General features: G+C 42.4%; 1 protein-coding gene across 1 annotated transcript in view; it reads right to left on the reverse strand.

The window, feature by feature from the left end:
* Window positions 1-2,567: 2,567 nt before the first annotated feature.
* The window catches only part of apba1a (amyloid beta (A4) precursor protein-binding, family A, member 1a), a 33,376-nt gene continuing 14,761 nt past the window's right edge, over window positions 2,568-21,182 (reverse strand). Inside the window, exons 3-12 of the mRNA XM_038998607.1 lie at window positions 17,730-17,769; window positions 15,328-15,473; window positions 10,841-10,873; window positions 9,399-9,485; window positions 7,609-7,797; window positions 6,410-6,589; window positions 4,594-4,806; window positions 4,016-4,135; window positions 3,646-3,786; window positions 2,568-2,639 (exon numbers count right to left, since the gene is read on the reverse strand). Of these exons, the coding sequence (XP_038854535.1) occupies window positions 2,568-2,639; window positions 3,646-3,786; window positions 4,016-4,135; window positions 4,594-4,806; window positions 6,410-6,589; window positions 7,609-7,797; window positions 9,399-9,485; window positions 10,841-10,873; window positions 15,328-15,473; window positions 17,730-17,769 (1,221 nt within the window). The remainder of the gene's footprint in view (window positions 2,640-3,645; window positions 3,787-4,015; window positions 4,136-4,593; window positions 4,807-6,409; window positions 6,590-7,608; window positions 7,798-9,398; window positions 9,486-10,840; window positions 10,874-15,327; window positions 15,474-17,729; window positions 17,770-21,182) is intronic.

Raw genomic sequence — 21,182 nt, forward strand, 5'->3', positions numbered from 1 at the left:
GAAATGTAAAGGCACTATTCCTGCGTTCACGGAGACTGAATTCACGGTAAATGCTGCATATGTTGGCTAAATCAGAAATGACCTTTAAATGTCAAGTTGCTATTCGCCGATAAGGATTGAATCGAGCTCCTAGTCTCAAAACACTGTAGCCTCATTAATCACTTCTAGTCAGAAAGGCAGCAGGGCCCAACATAAACAGGAGGGGAACTTCTATCCACTTCAACAGAGATACATTTGAGGACTTGTGAATCATGTACACCAGGGAGATGAGATATGTTGACTCAAAGTACTTTCATTTCATCACATTTGCGAGATAACAAAATAAAATCTAAAAATAAAATAAATCATGTTTTTTAAATAACAAACTAATGACCCATTTCTTGTACTATGATAAGCATCCTTCAAGTATAAAGATTGAGATCCAAATGCAATATTATGACCTATAAACAGAATTACAGTATACTCTGGCATAAATATTGCAGATTATATTCAAGACATTTTTTAAAATATTAAATAAGACAGAGGAATGTAAAATCCTTGGTAATGAAAATATAAAATCATTTCATTGCAGGTTGTTTTTAAGGTTGTACTGTAACACAATCTAATCCAACTGTCCTGATCGCAAAAAAAATATGAAATCCTGAACTTCAGTTTGGTGCCAAAGTCTGAGGTATTCCATACACATCTGGTTGATCTCTGCTATCTCTCCTCAGCCTAAGATGGATCTGAACAGTTTTAGCGTCTACTGTATTCCACCACCAGAGCCTACAGTACAGAACCTTTGTGGTGGCGTCCCAAATGGCACCCTTTCCCCTACATAGTGCACTACTTTCGACCCATGCCCTATGGGCCCTGCTTAAAAGTAGTGCACTATAGGGAATAGGGTGCCATTTGGGATACAACCTATGTGAAATGTAACGTATGGCTTAAAGTAACCACCCAGTTAAAATCTCACTTTAAAAGTTAATATGCTGTTAACTCATATCCAAATAATGTTGTTGACTATGTGACCAAAGCATAAATTGTAGACAAAAACACTTCAAAAACCCCACCTCAAACTTGTATCTCAAACAAACTATTTTCTCATAGACATATCTCCCTGAGGAGGATGAGCTGGCCAATCAGCTGTCTAGAGGAGGCTGAACTGGTCAATCAGCAGTCTACTTGCGTGAATATTTTTAATGACCGGTATACGGCCACACTATTCTGTTGTTGGGGTACGCCCACACCAATCCAACACAGAAAAGCTACTTTTTAACATACCAATTTTAAAACGAAAACCATTTCACTCATATTGTAATTATTGGTCATATTTCATAGAAATCTGGAAACACTGGGCATTTACTTTAAGCTCTGGTCTCAGAGTGACTGTAAACCCTTAAGACATATGGTGTTTTGATGAATTAGTATGTGATTAGCCGAACCGATTTTGAAAAAATATTAGCAAGTGTTTTTTTTTTTCCTTCCGTAATAGTGGTTGTGAGTTCTGTTGTCACCTAATCATAGTTTTCAGTTCAAGAGGATGCTGAAGGGAAAGATGAGGATGGAGAGCGTTTTGCTATTAATGCTAATTCCATGTGAGAACTAGACGCGTGTTATTTTGTTGTCCTGGCAATAGGTAGAATTACATTTTTACTTTCAAAAGCTCCCATTTCAGGGCTGGCTTCTGTCTAAACACTGTCTTACAAAGCTGTCCTCTAGCCTCGTAGAACTGTTTTTCCTGGACTGCGTGTTATTTCAGAAGGGAATGTGAATTCCTTTGGAAGGTTTTAAATAATTTGGTCTATGTAGTGTAGCCTTCCCTTGATGAGGCCTGACTAAAACAGATGGGCGTGGAGAAACTTGGAATGCTCAGCCTTAAAAAAATTAAAATAAATAAAAAAAATGGGATGGGAACGTTTGGTTTTCTTTATCTTTCCTGGTGGACTTCCAGAGTCGGGAAAAGTCCTCCCTGCTTGGACATTAACGTTAGACGGAAGGCATGGCATGTTATGACGAGGAGTGATAGGAGTTTGTTGTTCAGAGTAGTAACACTTGTTTATCAGCAAGTTTCACACTCCCTCTCTTTTTGTTTGTGTTGTGGGAGAACACAGAAGTATTCAACATTACATCAGACGAGTGCAGCCGGTGAGAGAAAGAGAGGGAGAGAAAGAGAGAGGGATAGAGAAGGGAGGGAGACCGATAGAAAGTGAGAGGGAGAGGGGTAGAGAGAGAGAAACAGAGAGAGGGAGAAAAAGAAACATGGGAATGAAGGGAAGGTCAGTGGGAAGTTCAGGAAGCAACCCTCAGTATGGGAGGGGCTGGAACAAGCTGTCTTTTTCAGCCAAACTATACTCTCCACAGCAAAACAATCAGATTGGATAAAATAGTAATCCAGAGCATGTGATACGTCCGTTTGTAAGGATTAAGAAGCTTCAGTCTCCAATGGTGATCTGGGGTTTGAGGGAGGGGGAGGAGTTGCTCACACATAGAGGGTGCAGTGATGCTGGGGGTCAGGGGTGACGTCATCAGGGAGTGAGGTCATCAGGGGGTGAGGTCGGATGTCGGGTAGGAGAGGGAGGTCATCACTAGATGTAAACAGGTTGCTCCTGGGCAGTTAGCAGGCGGTACATGGCAGCTGGCATCGTCTTCATGTGGATCTGTGGAAGAGAGCGAGAGAACGAAAGATGAAGAAAGTCAGAGAGCTGAAGAATGAGAGTCACGCTGATCATGGATATACAGTAACTACACAATCCTAGCCTTAACCCCAACCCTAGCTTCATGTCCACATCCCAGCTCAAGACTAAGCCTAGCCTCAACCCTAACCCTAGACAAACCTAACCGTAGCCTCGTCGAGAACCAGGCTTCCCTATACAGAAAGCCTGGGAAAGTCAATGGCAGAAAACAGCTAAAAATGGGTGGAAACCCAGTATAAATCAATGACGCCTAACAACACGTCAAACGAATGAAATGCCTTGCTTGGGCAGAGCTCCACAGGTGCCCACTCATAACGTCTCTTTTTTTTGTAGAGTTTTCAAGCAGAGAAGTTTTATCGACTCGATTTTGTGTGTAGAGCACACTTCTGGCAAACCATAATTCAGTTTTTACTCCAGGTTTTCTTCCATTTTCACCAATGTTGCAAACTAGGAACAACTCTACAAAATGTATCTTACCTGGTCTGAAAACAGTGACAAACATAACAAAGATGCAGCGCCCATTTAGGGGCATGTGGGGAAGGTTCTTGAAATGTAACATCCAATTAATATGTAGCTGCTGGAATCCTGCGAACCATTCTAACCATATCGGCTAATACAAAATTCTCCAGATCACCAAAGGGAGCGTGACATGATTTTGGAGCACAGGAGATTGGTGGCGCCTTAATTAGGGAGGACGGGCACGTGGTAATGGCAGGAGCGGAATAAGGGGAAAGGTAGCAACAACATCAAACATATGTTTTCCATGTGTTTGATTCCATTCTATTCGCTCCGTTCCAGCCATTATTATGAGCCATCCTCCCCTCAGCAGCCTCCACTGTTTTGGAGGTATGGCTACGCGAGACTACCCTAAACCTAACCCAACAATGGTTGAAGGTCCAGCACCAAAACTGAAATGCTTTGTTAAGCTAACAATTACAGGCTCAGAATGACCTTTCCCCTCTGACCTCACCTCTCCCACGGCGTTGGACAGGATGTGGACGATCTTCTCGTGGGGCGTGGCCACCACGCTCTGGCCATTGATCTCGATGATGCGGTGGCCGACCCTGACCCCTCCCCTCTCAGCGATGCCCCCTCGCATAAGGCTGCAGATCTGTGGGTGTGCAGCGGAAGGTCCAAAAAAGACAGTTACATTCAGCCAATCAGCTTAACATCTGTTATATTCAGTTTCAGCAAAAGCATGAGCCCATCACTTCAAGAGTCACCACTATCATACACAAACAGAAGGTTATTATCACAAAGCAAAGAGGACAAAGTCAAATGCCGAGAAAGTTTGGGGCTCATGATATCACACAACACATGGTCTCCCTGGTGATACCCACAATGCCATTCTGTACGCTGAAGCCCAGCTGGTATCTGAGGTCAGGTCGTCTGATGAGCACCGTGGTAACAGGAGGACACCTGACGATGTTCAGCTTGATACGAGACTGGTTCTTCAGACCCTGAGAGAGAAGAGAAGTGGAGAATGAATTAAACTAGTCTAATAAGAGAATTGGTAGGTGACAAGTATAGATGTTGGCTGTGTGTACTGCACTGTCCTTGGCATTCCCGTTCTCACATAAAAGAGAACATGTCATTGTAAGAGGAGAGGATACAGAGATAGCGAGGAAAGAAAGAGGATGCAGAGATAGATGAGACATAAAGGAAGGAGAGTTAGAAGAGAAAGAGATATCCTGTCCTCACTCTGGCAGACAGGGGCAGGCCCACCAGACTAATGGAAGGAGAGAGAGAAAGAGAGGGAGGAGAGAGTGTGTGTGTTACCTTGATGATAGACTGGCAGGTGGACAGGGGTAGCCCCACCAGACTGATTGAAGAAGAGAAAGAGGGAGGGAGGGAGGGAGGGAGGGAGGGAGGGAGGGAGGGAGGGAGGGAGGGAGGGAGAGGAGAGAGTGTGTGTTACCTTAATAATGGTCTGGCAGGTGGACAGGGGTAGCCCCACCAGACTGGTCCCGTTAATAGACATAATCTGGTCTCCGATATTAAGACGGCCTGACTTCTCCGACGGACCAGCATGCATCATGTTGGCGATGATGACTGTGGGCAGGATGGAGCCCCACCCACTCTCCACAATGACCACGCCCAGAATCTCACCTTTCTGCTTCTCGATGTAAATCTGGGGAGACCCACAATCAGTCAATCAATCAATCGGTTGATCTCAATGTATTTATAAAGCCTTTTTTTTACATCAGCAGTTGCCACAAATTGCTTTTACAGTAACCTGGTCTACACCCCAAATAAAGAGCAAACCCTTCTCTCTACATAGGCTGCCTTATCAAGACAAGTTTTTATCAGTACTTTCATCTACGTCACTGTCTTATCGCGTCCATGCTGGAGCTAAGAATTGCCACTTACGACTGTTGTGTTCTAATCATGTTGTCTGAGTACAAGCCTATGTGACTGAATAACCTGTGGAGGTCAGGATGACAATCAGTCTTTCGCACTGCTTCCTTTCTTTACCAGGCAGCCCAATTCGGACCTTTTTTTTGCTAAAATAGTTTTATTGGCCAATTAGATCAGCTCTTTTGCCAGTAATTGGGCAAAATATCATAATTGGGCTGCCTGTGTCAACCCAGCCATAGTTCACTACTTTTGGCTTAATAACAAATGTTTTGTTTAACTACGTTGTACTTCCGTGGTTGCCATGGCACCTTCTTCTGTGTTTTTTATGTATTTTTTTACATTTATTTGTGGGGGGTTTCATTGCTCTGGGTTTCGTTCGCTTACATTTGGTTGTCTTGACTCACAGATGCAGGACAGATAAAAAGTATACTTGTTTGGCTTGATAGCTACACTATTTGGATTTAAATAATGCAGCACTGGCTTTTTTGTTTCATCTGCTGGGATTGACAACTGCTTGCAGTTTCCGGGGATGGCAGAGAAGGCAAAGGGACTGTTCCTAACCAGTGTCAATGTGTGGCGCCTTTATATTTGTTATTTTAATTAAGCATTAAAAGATTAATCATAATCAAGTCTCCATGCCCTCCACCCAAGTGGGTGCCACATTTTCGGCAATGGAGGACCTGTACCTGTGGAGGAGCCGCTCCTGTGGAGGAACTGAACGTCGGAGGAGCAGGTGTGGTGCACTGACTAAGAGTCTTTGTTTCTTCTTGACTGTACCATCGATGCCCCCTCCACTCAAGCTATACTGCATTTCCAGCCCACTGCCTCAACTCCCTTTCCATCATCTGGAACCGACTACTAGAGAGACTTTTTAATCTCCATCAAAGAGGACCACTTTTCTTTTAGGGGAAATAAGTCTCAGACTTTTTGTCATATCACTGTCACGTTTTTAAAAAGATACTGTGTTTTTTGAACTGGTCAAATCAATTGATCAATTCTCCAGAGGCCTGCCTGGGAGATCCCAGTGTCTGAGAGACTTACATCTTTGCTGCTTTACTTCATTTCGAACTTGAGTTCTTACCCCGTGCCATGGTCTAGAACCAATCACTGCCTGCCGTGGCCAAGACTGGACATGGGTGGTTTCAAGGTTAAAAATGATTCAGTGGTGCTGCTGACTGGAGACAGTTCATAGCACAGTAAGAACTCTGCTCTTCATTCGTAAAACCACGGTCGTTCTCGGACTTGTAGAAGTGGAACAGATGTATTAATACACCATAGCGTTAGCTTTACGAACGCCTTCAGTAAGATAAAGCCAGGTACAGATACAGAGCATGATGGGTACTGTAGTACAGTTCGTCATTCTACGACAGACTCACGTCTTTGCAGTTCTCAGACTTGGAGAAGTGTATGAGGTCATCGTTGTACATGTCCTGAGTGTTGAGCAGGTCACTGTACTCCTTCTGACTCAGGTCCTCTGGGTTGATGCCGTTAGCTCGCAAGAACTCCTGGTACGCCACACTGAAGGCCTGGCCTATAGACTGAGCAATCAGCTGGGCCTGGAGAGGGAGAGTGGGAGAGAGGGAGGCAAGGGACAGAGGAGAGGGAGGAAGAGAGGGAGGGAAATCAACTGTAACACAGTGATTTGTTAGACATACAGTAATGATTTAAAATCCAATCAAAAAGACTGCATCGGGGCTTTAAACAGAACAAACTAATCAGGACAGAAGTGTTTCATATTGATGAGATGAATGTTTCATCTCTCTGAGTCTCACTCGGTCTTCTGAAGTTGATCTCAAATCCCTGGAGTACAGAGAAAGGAAAGGTCGGCCATGCTGTCATCACTGGCATGTGTGTGTGTCTGTTCATATGTCTGTGTTCGTGTGTGTTCATGTGTGTGTGTGTGTGTTCGTGTGTGTGTGTGTGTGTGTGTGTGTGTGTGTGTGTGTGTGTTCGTGTGTGTGTGTGTGTGTCTGTGTGTGTGTGTGTGTGTCTGTGTGTGTGTCTGTGTGTGTCTGTCTGTCTGTCTGTCTGTCTGTCTGTCTGTGTCTGTGTCTGTGTCTGTGTCTGTGTCTGTGTCTGTGTCTGTGTCTGTGTCTGTGTCTGTCTGTGTCTGTCTGTCTGTCTGTCTGTCTGTCTGTCTGTCTGTCTGTCTGTCTGTCTGTCTGTGTGTGTGTGTGTGTGTGTGTGTGTGTGTGAGGCCATTTACATCAGGGGTCCCAAAAACCAACTCTGTTAAGTGAAATGAGGATAAGGGAGGGCGTGGAGACTTGATTATGATTAATTAATGCAACATTAAAATGAAATAAGGTTGATAGTCAGTCAACAGGACGAGTTGAATCCAGATAGAGAGAGAAAAAATATGAGAAAGAGAGGGAGAGAGAGCAATGGAGAGACTAAGGGTTGTAATTGTAACCACAAAGAGAGAGAGTTATACAGTGACAAAGAATGAATGAACAAATGAGAAAGAGTGAGAGAGTAAAAGACAGAGAGTAAGTAGGGAGAGAGGGAGGGAGAGGGAGAAAGGGAGAGAGAGATGAGACATCGTTTGAAAGTAAAAGTAAAGTGAGATCCTCACGTCCTCGGACTCAAAGACGTGGCAGATCATCTTGTACTGCCTTTGTTTCTCGTCCTCGGCGGGGTCTGACGCCTCCACGCTGTCCATGGAGTCTGGGCGGGGCATACGGCGCCTTGCCATCAGAACCACAATGTTGCCGATGTCAGCGATGTAGGAGATGGTCCTCAGAGTGTGGTCCATCATAGTCTCCTGTAGATAGAGGAGAGATAGGGTTAGGGTCAAGGGTTAAGAGGTGATGATAGGGTTAGGGGTTAATAACCTCTTGGCGCACGGATCCCTTTAACGGGATCATTTTTGTAAACAACCGCTGAATTGCAGAGCGCCAAATAAATAAAAAAATACTACAAATATTTATTTTCATGAAATCACAAGTGAAATATACCAAAACACAGTTTAGCTTGTTGTTAATCCACCTATCATGTCAGATTTTGAAAATGTGTTTTACAGCAAAAGCAATCCAAGCGTTTGTGAGTTTATCGATCACTAGACAAAACATTACGAATAGCTAGCAGCAATGTAGATTGGTCACGAAAGTCAGAAAAGCAATAAAATTAATCGCTTACCTTTGATGATCTTCGGATGTTTGCACTCACGAGACTCCCAGTTACACAATAAATGTTCCTTTTGTTCGATAAATATTATTTTATATCCAAAAACCTGGTTGGTGCGTTATGTTCAGAAATCAACAGGCTCGAACGGTCATGAAGGGCAGACGAAAATTCCAAATAGTATCCGTAAAGTTCGTAGAAACATGTCAAACGTTTTTTATAATCAATCCTCAGGTTGTTTTTAACATAAATAATCGATAATATTTCATCCGGACGGTAAACTATTCAATAAAAGAGATAAAGAAAATGTCGAGCTACAACTTTCGCGCGCATGAACTAATCGAAGGACATTCAGCTATCCACTGACGCGTTTTGAAAAATCTCGCTAATTTTTCAGAATAAAAGCTTGAAACTATGTCTAAAGACTGTTCACACCCTGAGGAAGCCATAGGAAAAGGAATCTGGTTGATATCCCTTTAAATGAAGGAAAGGCAGGCAATGGAACAGGGATTTTTCAAAATAAGAAGCACTTCCGGGTTGGATTTCCTCAGGTTTTTGCCAACAAAATCAGTTCTGTTATACTCAGACAATATTTTGACAGTTTTGGGAACTTTAGAGTGTTTTCTATCCTAATCTGTCAATTATATGCATATTCTAGCATCTAGGCCTGAGAAATAGGCAGCTTACATTGGGAAAGTTATTTTTTCCAAACATAAAAATTAATAATTCTGCCCCCTAGCTTCAAGAGGTTTTAAGGGGTGATGATAGGGTTATGGTCAGGGTTCAAGGGTGATGATACGGTTATGGTCAGGGGGTGGTCCATCATAGTCTCCTGTAGACACAGAGGGGACAGTCAAAAACATACGTTTCATGTCTACCAGATTCAACCCTTCTCTATGTCTATGGTCAGGACAGGGAGGGCACAGAAAGAAGAAACTCAGGACCAAACCAATAACAAAGCAACTCCATCAGCTGTCGTGTGAAAAAATCTACACTCAAGAAACACTATATTGATTGTCCCAGGGGTACTTGTACAGGTAATTGACTAGTGTGGCCAGGCCCCCTGATTGGACCCACGCTGGGATTAATGAGCCACGACCCGCCATTACCAGAGGTAAATCTAAGCCCACTGGCTGCAATGGCAACCTGGCTGGGACTGTTACTACCTGAGGAGAGGAGGAGAAATGCCAAGAGAGAAGTGAGCAACATAGAAGATGAGAGAGAGAGGCAGAGAGTGTGTACCTGTGAGTCAGCGTTGAGGACTTTAATCCTCTGGGTGGAGATGAAGAGGTCCACCTCCGTCATGGGCTGGGCCTCACCTTCTGGAGCCTGCTTAGACACACACACACAGACCGATACATACAGTGACAGAGAAAGACACAGAGACAGAACAGGGCAATTGAGCATCTAGTCTATTAGAGTAGTACAGCTGACAGTCCATTATTATCATTCCACAACTAGACAGAGGTCAGAGACAGTCCACAACTACCCGAGTTAACACTGAAGGAAGACACCAGCACTTTCAATTAATCAAAAGCTTTGAGGTGTTCAGAATGTTGCAGATAGAGTGTGTGTGTGTGTGTGTGTGTGTGTGTGTGTGTGTGTGTGTGTGTGTGTGTGTGTGTGTGTGTGTGTGTGTGTGTGTGTGTGTGTGTGTGTGTGTGTGTGTGTGTGTGTGTGAGTGTGTGTGTGTGTGTATAGAGTTGTTGTTTTCCTTTAGTGTAATTCTGGCTTGTACAGCATATTTAGAGTTAGTTCAGTAGTTAGTCGAGTATAGCCTCTCCATAGGTAGCAGAGAGACTGGAGTTAGTAATGGGGTTAGTCTTATTAGTTATACTGTGGTGTTTCTCAACTTCCCTCCTGGGGACCTTCACTCTAGTTATATTGGTTTTTGGCCACTTCATATAGTCAGTATAACAGTGATGAGAGTGTTGGTTGTAATGAAAACCTGGATGGATTCCTGTGAGTCCCCAGGATCGGAGTTGAGAAACTTTGGGTTTACAGTGAATACTTAGTCGGTCTGTGTTGGAAAAGAGAGAGAGGTGCTGCTGTGTGTAATGTTAGCCATCCACAGGATTCACAGTGCTAACAGCCTTACAATTGTTGAAATACCACACTAATACAGGAGCTTGTGCCAGAGAAAAGCCTCTTCAATTACGATCACAAACACAACACAACGTCATGGTATAACAAAAGAATTGTGGCTGCACAGCCATTTTCTGCATCCAGCAATTTCAGTTTCTCCTCATATAATCTTTTATTCGTTGTACATCTATATCATGTGTCCATGTGTCTATTTATTCCTGTCAGTATCTTGTAGAAACTCTATAGGAGGATAAATCGGAGAATGTCTGACATGGAATGAGAAAATGGTGACGGATTTAATTGACAGACAAACCTAAGAATGGTATACATAACATGACTGCAAATCAACAGAAGACTTTGTTGCTGGATTCAGAAAATGCAGCGAGTAAAAGAAGAAGAAAAATAAGGAAAAAGGAGAGAGAGACTTTACAACACAGAATGAGTCCCTAATGGCAGCCTATTCCTTATATAGCCTATAGGGCTCTGGTCAAAAGTAGTGCATTAAATAGGGAATAGGGTGCCATTTGGGACATAGACACAGACAGACACAGGAAAACACAACGGAACACTGAACAGCCAATCAATGAGGAGTACTGCACCTTCTTCTTGTTTTTGGCTAATTTCTGGGCCGTCTGCTTGGCATGGAACAAACATACATACAGGAGAATGGGTTAGACTGAAGCAGGGCTCAGGGCTCAGACAGGTTGCGCTGTGTGTGTGTGTGTGTGTGTACTTGTTTTCCTACATTATCAGGACCCAATGTCCTTACATTTCATCTTAATGTCCTGAACAGATAGGAAACAACTTTTTTGAAAAGTCAGGACTTTTTTCAGGTCCTGAATTTGTTCAAAATTGCTATTTTAAGCTAAAGGGTTATGTTTAAGCTTAAGTTTAGTTGTTTTGGGTTAGGGTTAGGTTAAGGGTTAGGTTAACGGTTAGGGAAAATAGGATTTGTAATGGCGCAAATATTTGACACTCCAAAAAGTCCTGACATTTCACAATAACACAGCTGTGTGTGTGTGTGTGTGTGTGTGTGTGTGTGTGTGTGTGTGTGTGTGTGTGTGTGTGTGTGTGTGTGTGTGTGTGTGTGTGTGTGTGTGTGTGTGTGTGTGTGTGTGTGTGTGTGTGTGTGTGTGGTCAGAGTAGTGCAGGGCTGAAGTAGCATGGGCATAGTAGGCCTATGGATCTGGGGAGGGGATTGAGTGGCAGTGTGTGTATTGATTACATCCATTGGGACATTCCATTTTAGAACATATCTTACATTTAATTTCTGGGATTCAACCAGTCTGAAATCAACCAGTCTTTAAAAAAGTACCCAATGGTATATCTACTTTACTGTTCAGTGTGTCATTTTTTGGCCAGCAGGTGACTCACTTGTGCACTAAAAGGATTAGACACAGTTATTCCCACCCTAATACGTTTTTATTAAACTGCACCATTAATTTATGGTCAAATTCACTTAATGAGGTCAATTAATGTGAAAGTGTATCATGCTTAATTGGAATCTTGAGTATGTCTTTACAATACATAGTAAACTAATAGGTACAGTTCCCTAGGAAAGTATTCAACCACCTTGACTTTTCCACATTTAGTTGTGTTACAAAGTGCAATTAAAATAGATTGAATTGTATTTTTTTTGGCACTGATTTACACAAAATATTCAAATATCAAAGTGGAAAAAAATGTATTCTAAAATTAATATGAACTGAAACACTAATATATCTTGATTAGATAAGTATTCAACCCAATACATGTTGGATAACACCTTTGGCAGTAATTACAGCTGTGAGTCTTGTTGGGTAAGTCTCTAAGAGCTTTGCACACCTGGATTGTACAATATTTGCCGATCATTATTTTTCAAATTCAAGCTCTGTCAAGTTGGTTGTTGATCATTGCTACACAGCCATTTTCAAGTATTGCCATAGATTTTCAAGCCAATTTAAGTCAAAACTGTAACTAGGCCACTCAATGTCATCTTGGTAAGCAACTCCAGTATAAATTTGGCCTTGTGCATTCGGTTATTGCCCTGCTGAAAGGTACATTTGCTTTCCAGTGTCTGTTTGAAAGCAGACTGAACCAGGTTTTCCACTAGGACTTGGCCTGTGCTTAGCTCTATTCCATTTCTTTTTATCCTAAAAAACTCCCTAGTCCTTGCCGATGACAAGCATACTCATAACATGATGCAGTCACCACCATGCTTGAGAATATGAAGAGTGGTACTCAGAGAAGTTCATTTCTTTGTCACATTCTTTGCAGTATTACTTTAGTGCCTTGTTGCAAACAGGATGCATATTTTGGAATATTTGTATTCTGAAAAGGGTTCCTTCTTTTCACTCTGTCATTTAGTTTAGTATTGTGGAGTAACTACAATGTTGTTGATCCATCCTCAGTTTTCTCCTATCACAGCCATTAAACTCTGTAACTGTTTTAAAATTACAATTGGCCTCATGGTGAAATCCCTGATCTCTTTCCTTCCTCTCTGGCAACTGAGTATCTTTGTAGTGACTGGGTGTATTGATATACCATCCAAAGTGTAATTAATAACTTCAACATGCTCAAAGGGATATTCAGAGTCTGCTTTTTTTCATTTTTACCCTTCTACCAATTAGTACCCTTCTTTGCGAGGCATTAGAAAACCTCCTTCAACCACAAAAACCTTTGTGGTTGAATAAGTGCTTGAAATTCACTACTCAGCCGAAGGACCTTTCAGATAATTGGGGTAGTCATTCAAAAATCATGTTAACCACTATTATTACACACAGAGTGAGTCCATGCAACTTATCATGTGATTTGTTAAGCACATGTTTACTCCTGAACTTAGTTTGGCTTGCCATAACAAAGGGGTTTAAAACCTCTTAAGGATCTGACCCTTTTTTATTTCTTTTTTTGCCTAAAATGACATACCCAAATCTAACTGCCGGTAGCTCAGTACCTGACGCAAGGATATGCATATTCTTGATACCATTTGAAAGGAAACACTTTGAAGTTTGTGGAAATGTGAAATTAATGTAGGAGAATATAACACATTAGATCTAGTAAAAGATAATACAAAGAAAAAACATCCGTTTTCAAAAATGTTTTTGTTCCATCATCTTTGAAATGCAAGAGAAAGGCCAATATACGACTTAGGACTCTAGGCGCAATTTTGTTTTTGGCCAGTAGATGGCAGCAGTGTATATGCAGCGTTTTAGACTGATCCAATGAACCATTGTATTTCTGTTCAAAATGTTGTATCATGCCTGCCCAAATGTGCCTAATTGGTTTATTGATACATTTTCAAGTTCATAACTGTGCACTCTCCTCAAACAATAGCATGGTATTATTTCACTGTAATAGCTACTGTAAATTGGACAGTGCAGTTAGGTTAACAAGAATTTAAGCTTTCTGCCCATATCAGATATGTCTATGTCCTTGGAAATGTTCTTGTTATTTACAACCTCATGCTAATCACATTAGCGCACGTTAACTCAACCGTCCCGCGGGGGAGGGGGGCACACCGGTCCTGGTCAACTCAAGACATTTCAGCTTTTCACTTTTAATTCATTTGTAACATTTCTAAAATAACATTTCCACTTTGAGAATATGGGATATTGTGTGTAGATTACTGGCACAACATCTGAAATTAATCCATTTTAAATTCAACAACAAAATTTGGAAAAAGTCAAGGAAGAAACATAGGAAGGATACTATAGTATAAGATAGTAGAACATGCAGAAGTGCTATGGTGGCTCTGTCTGATGAGAACAGGAGTAACAGAAAACATACTCTAGGTGTGTGTACAGTATGTATGGGCTGATAGAGGCTATGGGCTACAGCTCAGTGCATTTTGATCAGGCGGGCTGTAAAATGCTGAGTCACTACAGTATGGGCTATGGGCTGGAGGTGCGCCAGGAGGCTGATAAACCAGGAATATGTCAGGAAGACTCAGGTCATGTGACAGAAAGTGAGTGAGGGGAAGTGACCATAGAGAATGATAGAGGACTCTTCATTGTATCTGTCCCATTATGACATCTGTGAGCGCATGGGCAGCGCGATTGAGGACATCTCCATTTTGAAGTAGTCAATTAAACTACAGATATAAAGCCAAGGTTGGCAATTTACTGCCACCTGCAGTTATGGAATGTTTACTCAAGTATAATGAATTGTCTGATCCCTTCTGGTGACCTAGATGGAATTATGTGATCCTCCTTCCCACCCAGTTGACTACTTCAAAATGGGGAAAGTCCTCAATAGCACAGGCCAAGCTAAAACAAGCTTTTGGGCACTAGGGTTCTCTATTATTCTCTATGGAAGTGACACAGTTATAGGTAGAAATGTACTGATGTGAGATCTTGACCTTTGTACATATTCAGGTTCGTACATAGCCCAGAACATGTTTCTATGCAAAACAGATATCGATTTGATCACTTGTGATAAAGATGTTATAAAGCAGTACGTTCCCACTGGGCACAGATGTAATTTCAACATTTCGTTATCATTTACATTTGGTTGAGATGTCAATGAATTCAACGTGAAATCAACAAAAAATGTCACCATGTCATTGGATTTAGGTTAAAAGTTGGGTGAATTTTTTTTCCCCTTACATTGATGACTTTGCAAATCCAATGAGTTTTCCACGTTGATTCAACATCATCCGATAGATCTTTTGTTGTTGAAATGATGTGGAAACAACGCTGATGCAACCAGTTTTTGCCCGGTGTGTTATCAGACAGTATTAAAAACAGGTTATTAGATATTATCCATTACCAGGGAGAAAACATAATACAGTACAAGGTAAGGTTGGAGTCAGGTTGGGCGACATGTAGCCTAGCGGGTTAAGAGCGTTGGGCCAGTAACCGAAAGGTCGCTGGTTCGAATCCCCGTGCTGACTAGGTGAAAAATCTGTGGATGTGCTCTTGAGCAAGGTACTTAATCCTAATTGCTCCTATCGCTCTGGACAAGAGCATCTGCTAAATGACTAAAATGGGATCTATCCAGAAGTTCCTCTGTAAGAAAATAATTTGTACTGTCTACTAGGGTCAACCCAGCATGTTCAACCATTTCATTGCGAGCAAAGAAAAAAAATCAAATGAGTCTCTCTCCTCACCTTGATGCGGCTGACAGCCTCCTGGGCCTGCATCATGCGGACGTTCTTGGAGGGGGTCTTGTCAGACAGCAACTGGGTGGAGCCCAGGTAGTTAGCAGCAAAGATGATCCCATCGATCAGGTCCTCTGGGTCACATGGACCTGGGACTGGGGGAGAGGAGTAGGAAGATTAAAATGCCATGATTTGCCATGGAATATACACTGCTCACAAAAATAAAGGGAACACTAAAATAACACATCCTAGATCTGAATGAATGAAATATTCTTATTAAATAGTTTTTTCTTTACATAGTTGAATGTGCTGACAACAAAATCACACAGAAATTATCAATGGAAATCAAATTTATCAACCCATGGAGGTCTGGATTTGGAGTCACACTCAAAATTAAAGTGGAAAACCACACTACAGGCTGATCCAACTTTGATGTAATGTCCTTAAAACAAGTCAAAATGAGGCTCAGTAGTGTGTGTGGCCTCCACGTGCCTGTATGACCTCCCTACAACGCCTGGGCATGCTCCTGATGAGGTGGCGGATGGTCTCCTGAGGGATCTCCTCCCAGACCTGGACTAAAGCATCCGCCAACTCCTGGACAGTCTGTGGTGCAACATGGCGTCGGTGGATGGAGCGAGACATGATGTCCCAGATGTGCTCAATTGGATTCAGGTCTGGGGAACGGGCGGGCCAGTCCATAGCATCAATGCCTTCCTCTTGCAGGAACTGCTGACACACTCCAGCCACATGAGGTCTTGCATTGTCTTGCATTAGGAGGAACCCAGGGCCAACCGCACCAGCATATGGTCTCACAAGGGGTCTGAGGATCTCATCTCGGTACCTAATGGCAGTCAGGCTACCTCTGGCGACCACACGGAGGGCTGTGCGGCCCCCCGAAGAAATGCCACCCCACACCATGACTGACCCACCGCCAAACCGGTCATGCTGGAGGATGTTGCAGGCAGCAGAACGTTCTCCACGGCGTCTCCAGACTCTGTCACGTGTGCTCAGTGTGAACCTGCTTTCATCTGTGAAGAGCACAGGGCGCCAGTGGCGAATTTGCCAATCTTGGTGTTCTCTGGCAAATGCCAAACGTCCTGCACGGTGTTGGGCTGTAAGCACAACCCCCACCTGTGGACGTCGGGCCCTCATACCACCCTCATGGAGTCTGTTTCTGACCGTTTGAGCAGACACATGCACATTTGTGGCCTGCTGGAGGTCATTTTGCAGGGCTCTGGCAGTGCTCCTACTTGCACAAAGGCGGAGGTAGCGGTCCTGCTGCTGGGTTGTTGCCCTCCACATCTCCTGATGTACTGGCCTGTCTCCTGGTAGCGCCTCCATGCTCTGGACACTACGCTGACAGACACAGCAAACCTTCTTGCCACAGCTCACATTGATGTGCCATCCTGGATGAGCTGCACTACCTGAGCCACTTGTGTGGGTTGTAGACTCAGTCTCATGCTACCACTAGAGTGAAAGTACCGCCAGCATTCAAAAGTGACCAAAACATCAGCCAGGAAGCATAGGAACTGAGAAGTGGTCTGTGGTCACCACCTGCAGAACCACTCCTTTATTGGGGGTGTCTTGCTAATTGCCTATAATTTCCACCTTTTGTCTATTCCATTTGCACAACAGCATGTGAAATTTATTGTCAATCAGTGTTGCTTCCTAAGTGGACAGTTTGATTTCACAGAAGTGTGATTGACTTGGAGTTACATTGTGTTGTTTAAGTGTTCCCTTTATTTTTTTGAGCAGTGTATATACGGTTTGAACCTTAACATGTTTGTGAAGGCTTCAACTCTAAAGATGCAGAAATTAGAACAGTTGGATTGATTGAGACATCGTAGTGAAAGAGAGAGAGAGAGTATGTGTGTCACCAGAATGTCCTTGTGCTTCACACAGAGCTAGAGAGACTAGAGACACAATGCTCCTACTGAACTAAAACACACAGAATGCATGAGTAAAGAGTGTGGGTGGGTGTGTTTTTGAGATAGATAGATAGATAGATAGATAGATAGATAGATAGATAGATAGATAGATAGATAGATAGATAGATAGATAGATAGATAGATAGATAGATAGATAGATAGATGTGTATGTGAGAGAGAGAAATAGAAGGAGAGAGAAAGACCGCACTGAAGCGTTTGACTGGTGCACTAGAGGCCCTTTCTCTGTCTCTAATTTTCCTTACCTCCCATTCAGCCCTCCATGACATTTAAAAATGCTGATCTGGTACTAAATGTAGGCCTGCACATCAGCATACCCCCACAGAGCTAAATCACCCAAGCATTTACTTAGAGAGAACCACTTCTCAAATATATTCTGCACTGGCAAAATACGTCCCACTGAAGTAAAGCAGAGAGGGACGTAAAGACCAGGAGCCAGGAGCAAGTCAAAGGAGCAGGTCTTACCTTCTACATAGGTAGGAAAGGAGGCCAGGCTTCTCCTGGACTGTAGTTGTAGAGGAGAGACAGATAACACGTTACTGACGGGTCACACAGGCACGGTCATTATAACACTGTCATAGCACTATCATAACACTGGTGAAAGACAGACAAACGTTGGTTGACACATTGGGCTGTGCCGGTCATGGCATTTTGTTAGCCGGTTATTGTCATGCAAATGACTGCCAGTCTCATGGTAATTACCCGTTAATTAACATAAACATGTTTACAATCTTCAGGCCTCTATGAATACAAGCCGCTGATGCGCGCCTTTGGAACATCTACATTTTAAAGTCTAATAAATCCATTTAATATACACAATCACAATAAATCCATTATTCATTTTAGGCAGGACTAAAGAAACATTATATGAGGAAAATGTATTTCAAAAGAACCGAATGTGAGTCGGCCTACTGTATGTTATCTGGCTATGCGCCATGCCCGTAGGCTAGTTCATTTAGCAGACAAGATATCGAATCAGTCCTGTGCCATGATTTTATATGATATTATTGTAAGAATAATATAATTGAACTTAGCTGAAAAAAATAGAAAGGATGTTTTCCCATTCCGGAGTGAGAGCACATATGAAGTGGCTATGTCGAGCGTAAAAGTTATCAGTTGAAACAGGTCCTACATGCTAGATTTAGAATTATTTGGTCAATTTAGTTGTGAATGAAACAAACCTCAGATTGTCTTAGAAATCAAAACATGATGCAGCTATAGGCTATTGACTATTTGAAAAAGCAACCAAAAAAAGCTTGCGCTCTGTTCTTTGCCTCCGGCTACACACCCTGTTCTCTCATCAAAGTGATCATATTTTCACCCATCAGACTATTCTCAATTTAATATTATCTTCAATTTGTTTAGAATGGCTCATTATGAAATGGGTAGGAACAGGGGCAGGGGACAAAATACATGTCATCGAATGGAGGCCCATTTCCCCCAGTTTAAATCATGCCGTGTAGGCTACTCCGGCTTTATAGCAAAGCAGCTGAGAAATAAATATAGGATCCTCTTCTTTTTAGTGGCAACCACCAAAACTCTGCTTTCATGTCTGGGTTTGTCTGGGTTTATAAGAAAAATAATTTAACTTCACGCATCAACCACTGTTTGAGGAGCATGCAGCCTCTCACTGCGCGACAGGTGATATTCCGCTCAACCTCTGTATGCCATGGGCTCACCAACCATGTTCCTGCAGCTATCCAGGCTATTCAAAATCAAATACAAATTCACCATAATTGTAGGTTAACTTTGTAAGCCACCCTGCACAACAAACAGCATCGCCTAGGCCTATACGTTCTCTCCCATACTCACGGATAGAACGTTTTGAGCGTAATTTAAGCCAACCAGTCCATAACAGCACAATCATTATTTTAATTCCGTTTTTTGGGGGGGACTTGGGCTCATACAGTTGACGTCGGAAGTTTACATACACCTTAGCCAAATACATTTAAACTCAGTTTTTCACAATTCCTGACATTTAATCAGAGTAAAAATTCCCTGTCTTAGGCCAGTTAGAATCACCAATTTATTTTAAGAATGTGAAATGTCAGAATAATAGTAGAGAGAATGATTTATTTCAGCTTTTATTTCTTTCATCACATTCCCAGTGGGTCAGAAGTTTACATACACACAATTAGTATTTGGTAGCATTGCCTTTAAATTGTTCAACTTGGGTCAAACGTTTCGGGTAGCCTTCCACAAGCTTCCCACAATAAGTTGGGTGAATTTTGGCCCATTCCTCCTGACAGAGCTGGTGTAACTGAGTCAGGTTTATAGGCCTCCTTGCTCGCACACGCTTTTTCAATTCTGCCCACAAATTTTCTATAGGATTGAGGTCAGGGTTTTGTGATGGCCACTCCAATACCTTGACTTGGTTGTCCTTAAGCCATTTGCCACAAATTTGGAAGTATGCTTGGGGTCATTGTCCATTTGGTAGACCCATTTGCGACCAAGCTTTAACTTCCTGACTGATGTTTTGAGATGTTGCTTCAACATTTCCACATAATTTTCCACCCTCATGATGCCATCTATTTTGTGAAGTACACCAGTCCCTCCTACAGCAAAGCATCCCCCACAACATGATGCTACCGCTCCCGTGCTTCACGGTTGGAATGGTGTTCTTCAGCTTGCAAGCCTCCCCCTTTTTCCTCCAAACATAACGATGGTCATTATGGCCAAACAGTTCTATTTTTCTTTCATCAGACCATAGGACATTTCTCCAAAAAGTACGGTCTTTGTCCCCATGTGCAGTTGCAAACCGTAGTCTGGCTGTTTTATGGCGGTTTTGGAGCAGTGGCTTCTTCCTTGCTGAACGGCCTTTCAGGTTATGTCGATATAGGACTTGTTTTACTGTGGATATAGATACTTTTGTACCTGTTTCCTCCAGCATCTCCACAAGGTCCTTTGCTGTTGTTCTGGGATTGATTTGCACTTTTTGCACCAAAGTACGTTCATCTCTAGGAGACAGAACGCGTCTCCTTCCTGAGCGGTATTGACGGCTGCGTGGTCCCATGGTGTTTATACTTGCGTAGTATTGTTTGTACAGATGAACGTGGAACCTTCAGGCGTTTGAAAATTGCTCCCAAGGATGAACCAAACTTGTGGAGGTCTACAATTTCTTGGCTGATTTCTTTTGATTTTCCCATGATGTCAAGCAAAGAGGCACTGAGTTTGAAGGTAGGCCTTGAAACACATCCACAGGTACACCTCCAATTGACTCAAATTATGTCAATTAGCCTATCAGAAGCTTCTAAAGCCATGACATCATTTTCTGGAATTTTCCAAGTTGTTTAAAGGCACAGCCAACTTAGTGTATGTAAACTTCTGACCCACTGGAATTGTGATACAGTGAATTATAAGTGAAATAACCTGTCTGTAAACAGTTGTTGGAAAAATTACTTGTGTCATGCACAAAGTAGATGTCCTAACCGACTTGCCAAAACTATAGTTTGTTAACAAGACATTTGTGGAGTGGTTGAAAAATGAGTTATAATGACTCCAACCTAAGTGTATGTAAACCTCCGACTTCAACTGCATTTAGACATATGCGTATGCATAAGCTCTAATATGCATTTGGTTGTTCTACACATTTCTTTGTGCTCGGCTCTGAAACAACATCCACAACGACCATGTTTTCCACTCAGTTGTTGAACTTCTTTCATCAAATTGATCATCACAGTGAGGTCAAAATGTTTTACCTAATGGTGGGTTTTAAAAGCATGATAGTATTTTGATGATAAGTTGACAAGGTAAAAATCTGTCATTCTGCCCCTGAACAAGGCAGTTAACCCACTGTTCCTAGGCCGTCATTGTAAATAAGAATTTGTTCTTCACTGACTTGCCTAGTTAAATAAAGGTTAAATAAAAAAAATCTAAATAAGTGTACGATGTGATTTTCGAACGCATTTCCATTGATGT

This window comes from Salvelinus namaycush, chromosome 1 (assembly GCF_016432855.1).
Source record: "Salvelinus namaycush isolate Seneca chromosome 1, SaNama_1.0, whole genome shotgun sequence".
NCBI lineage: Eukaryota > Metazoa > Chordata > Actinopteri > Salmoniformes > Salmonidae > Salvelinus > Salvelinus namaycush.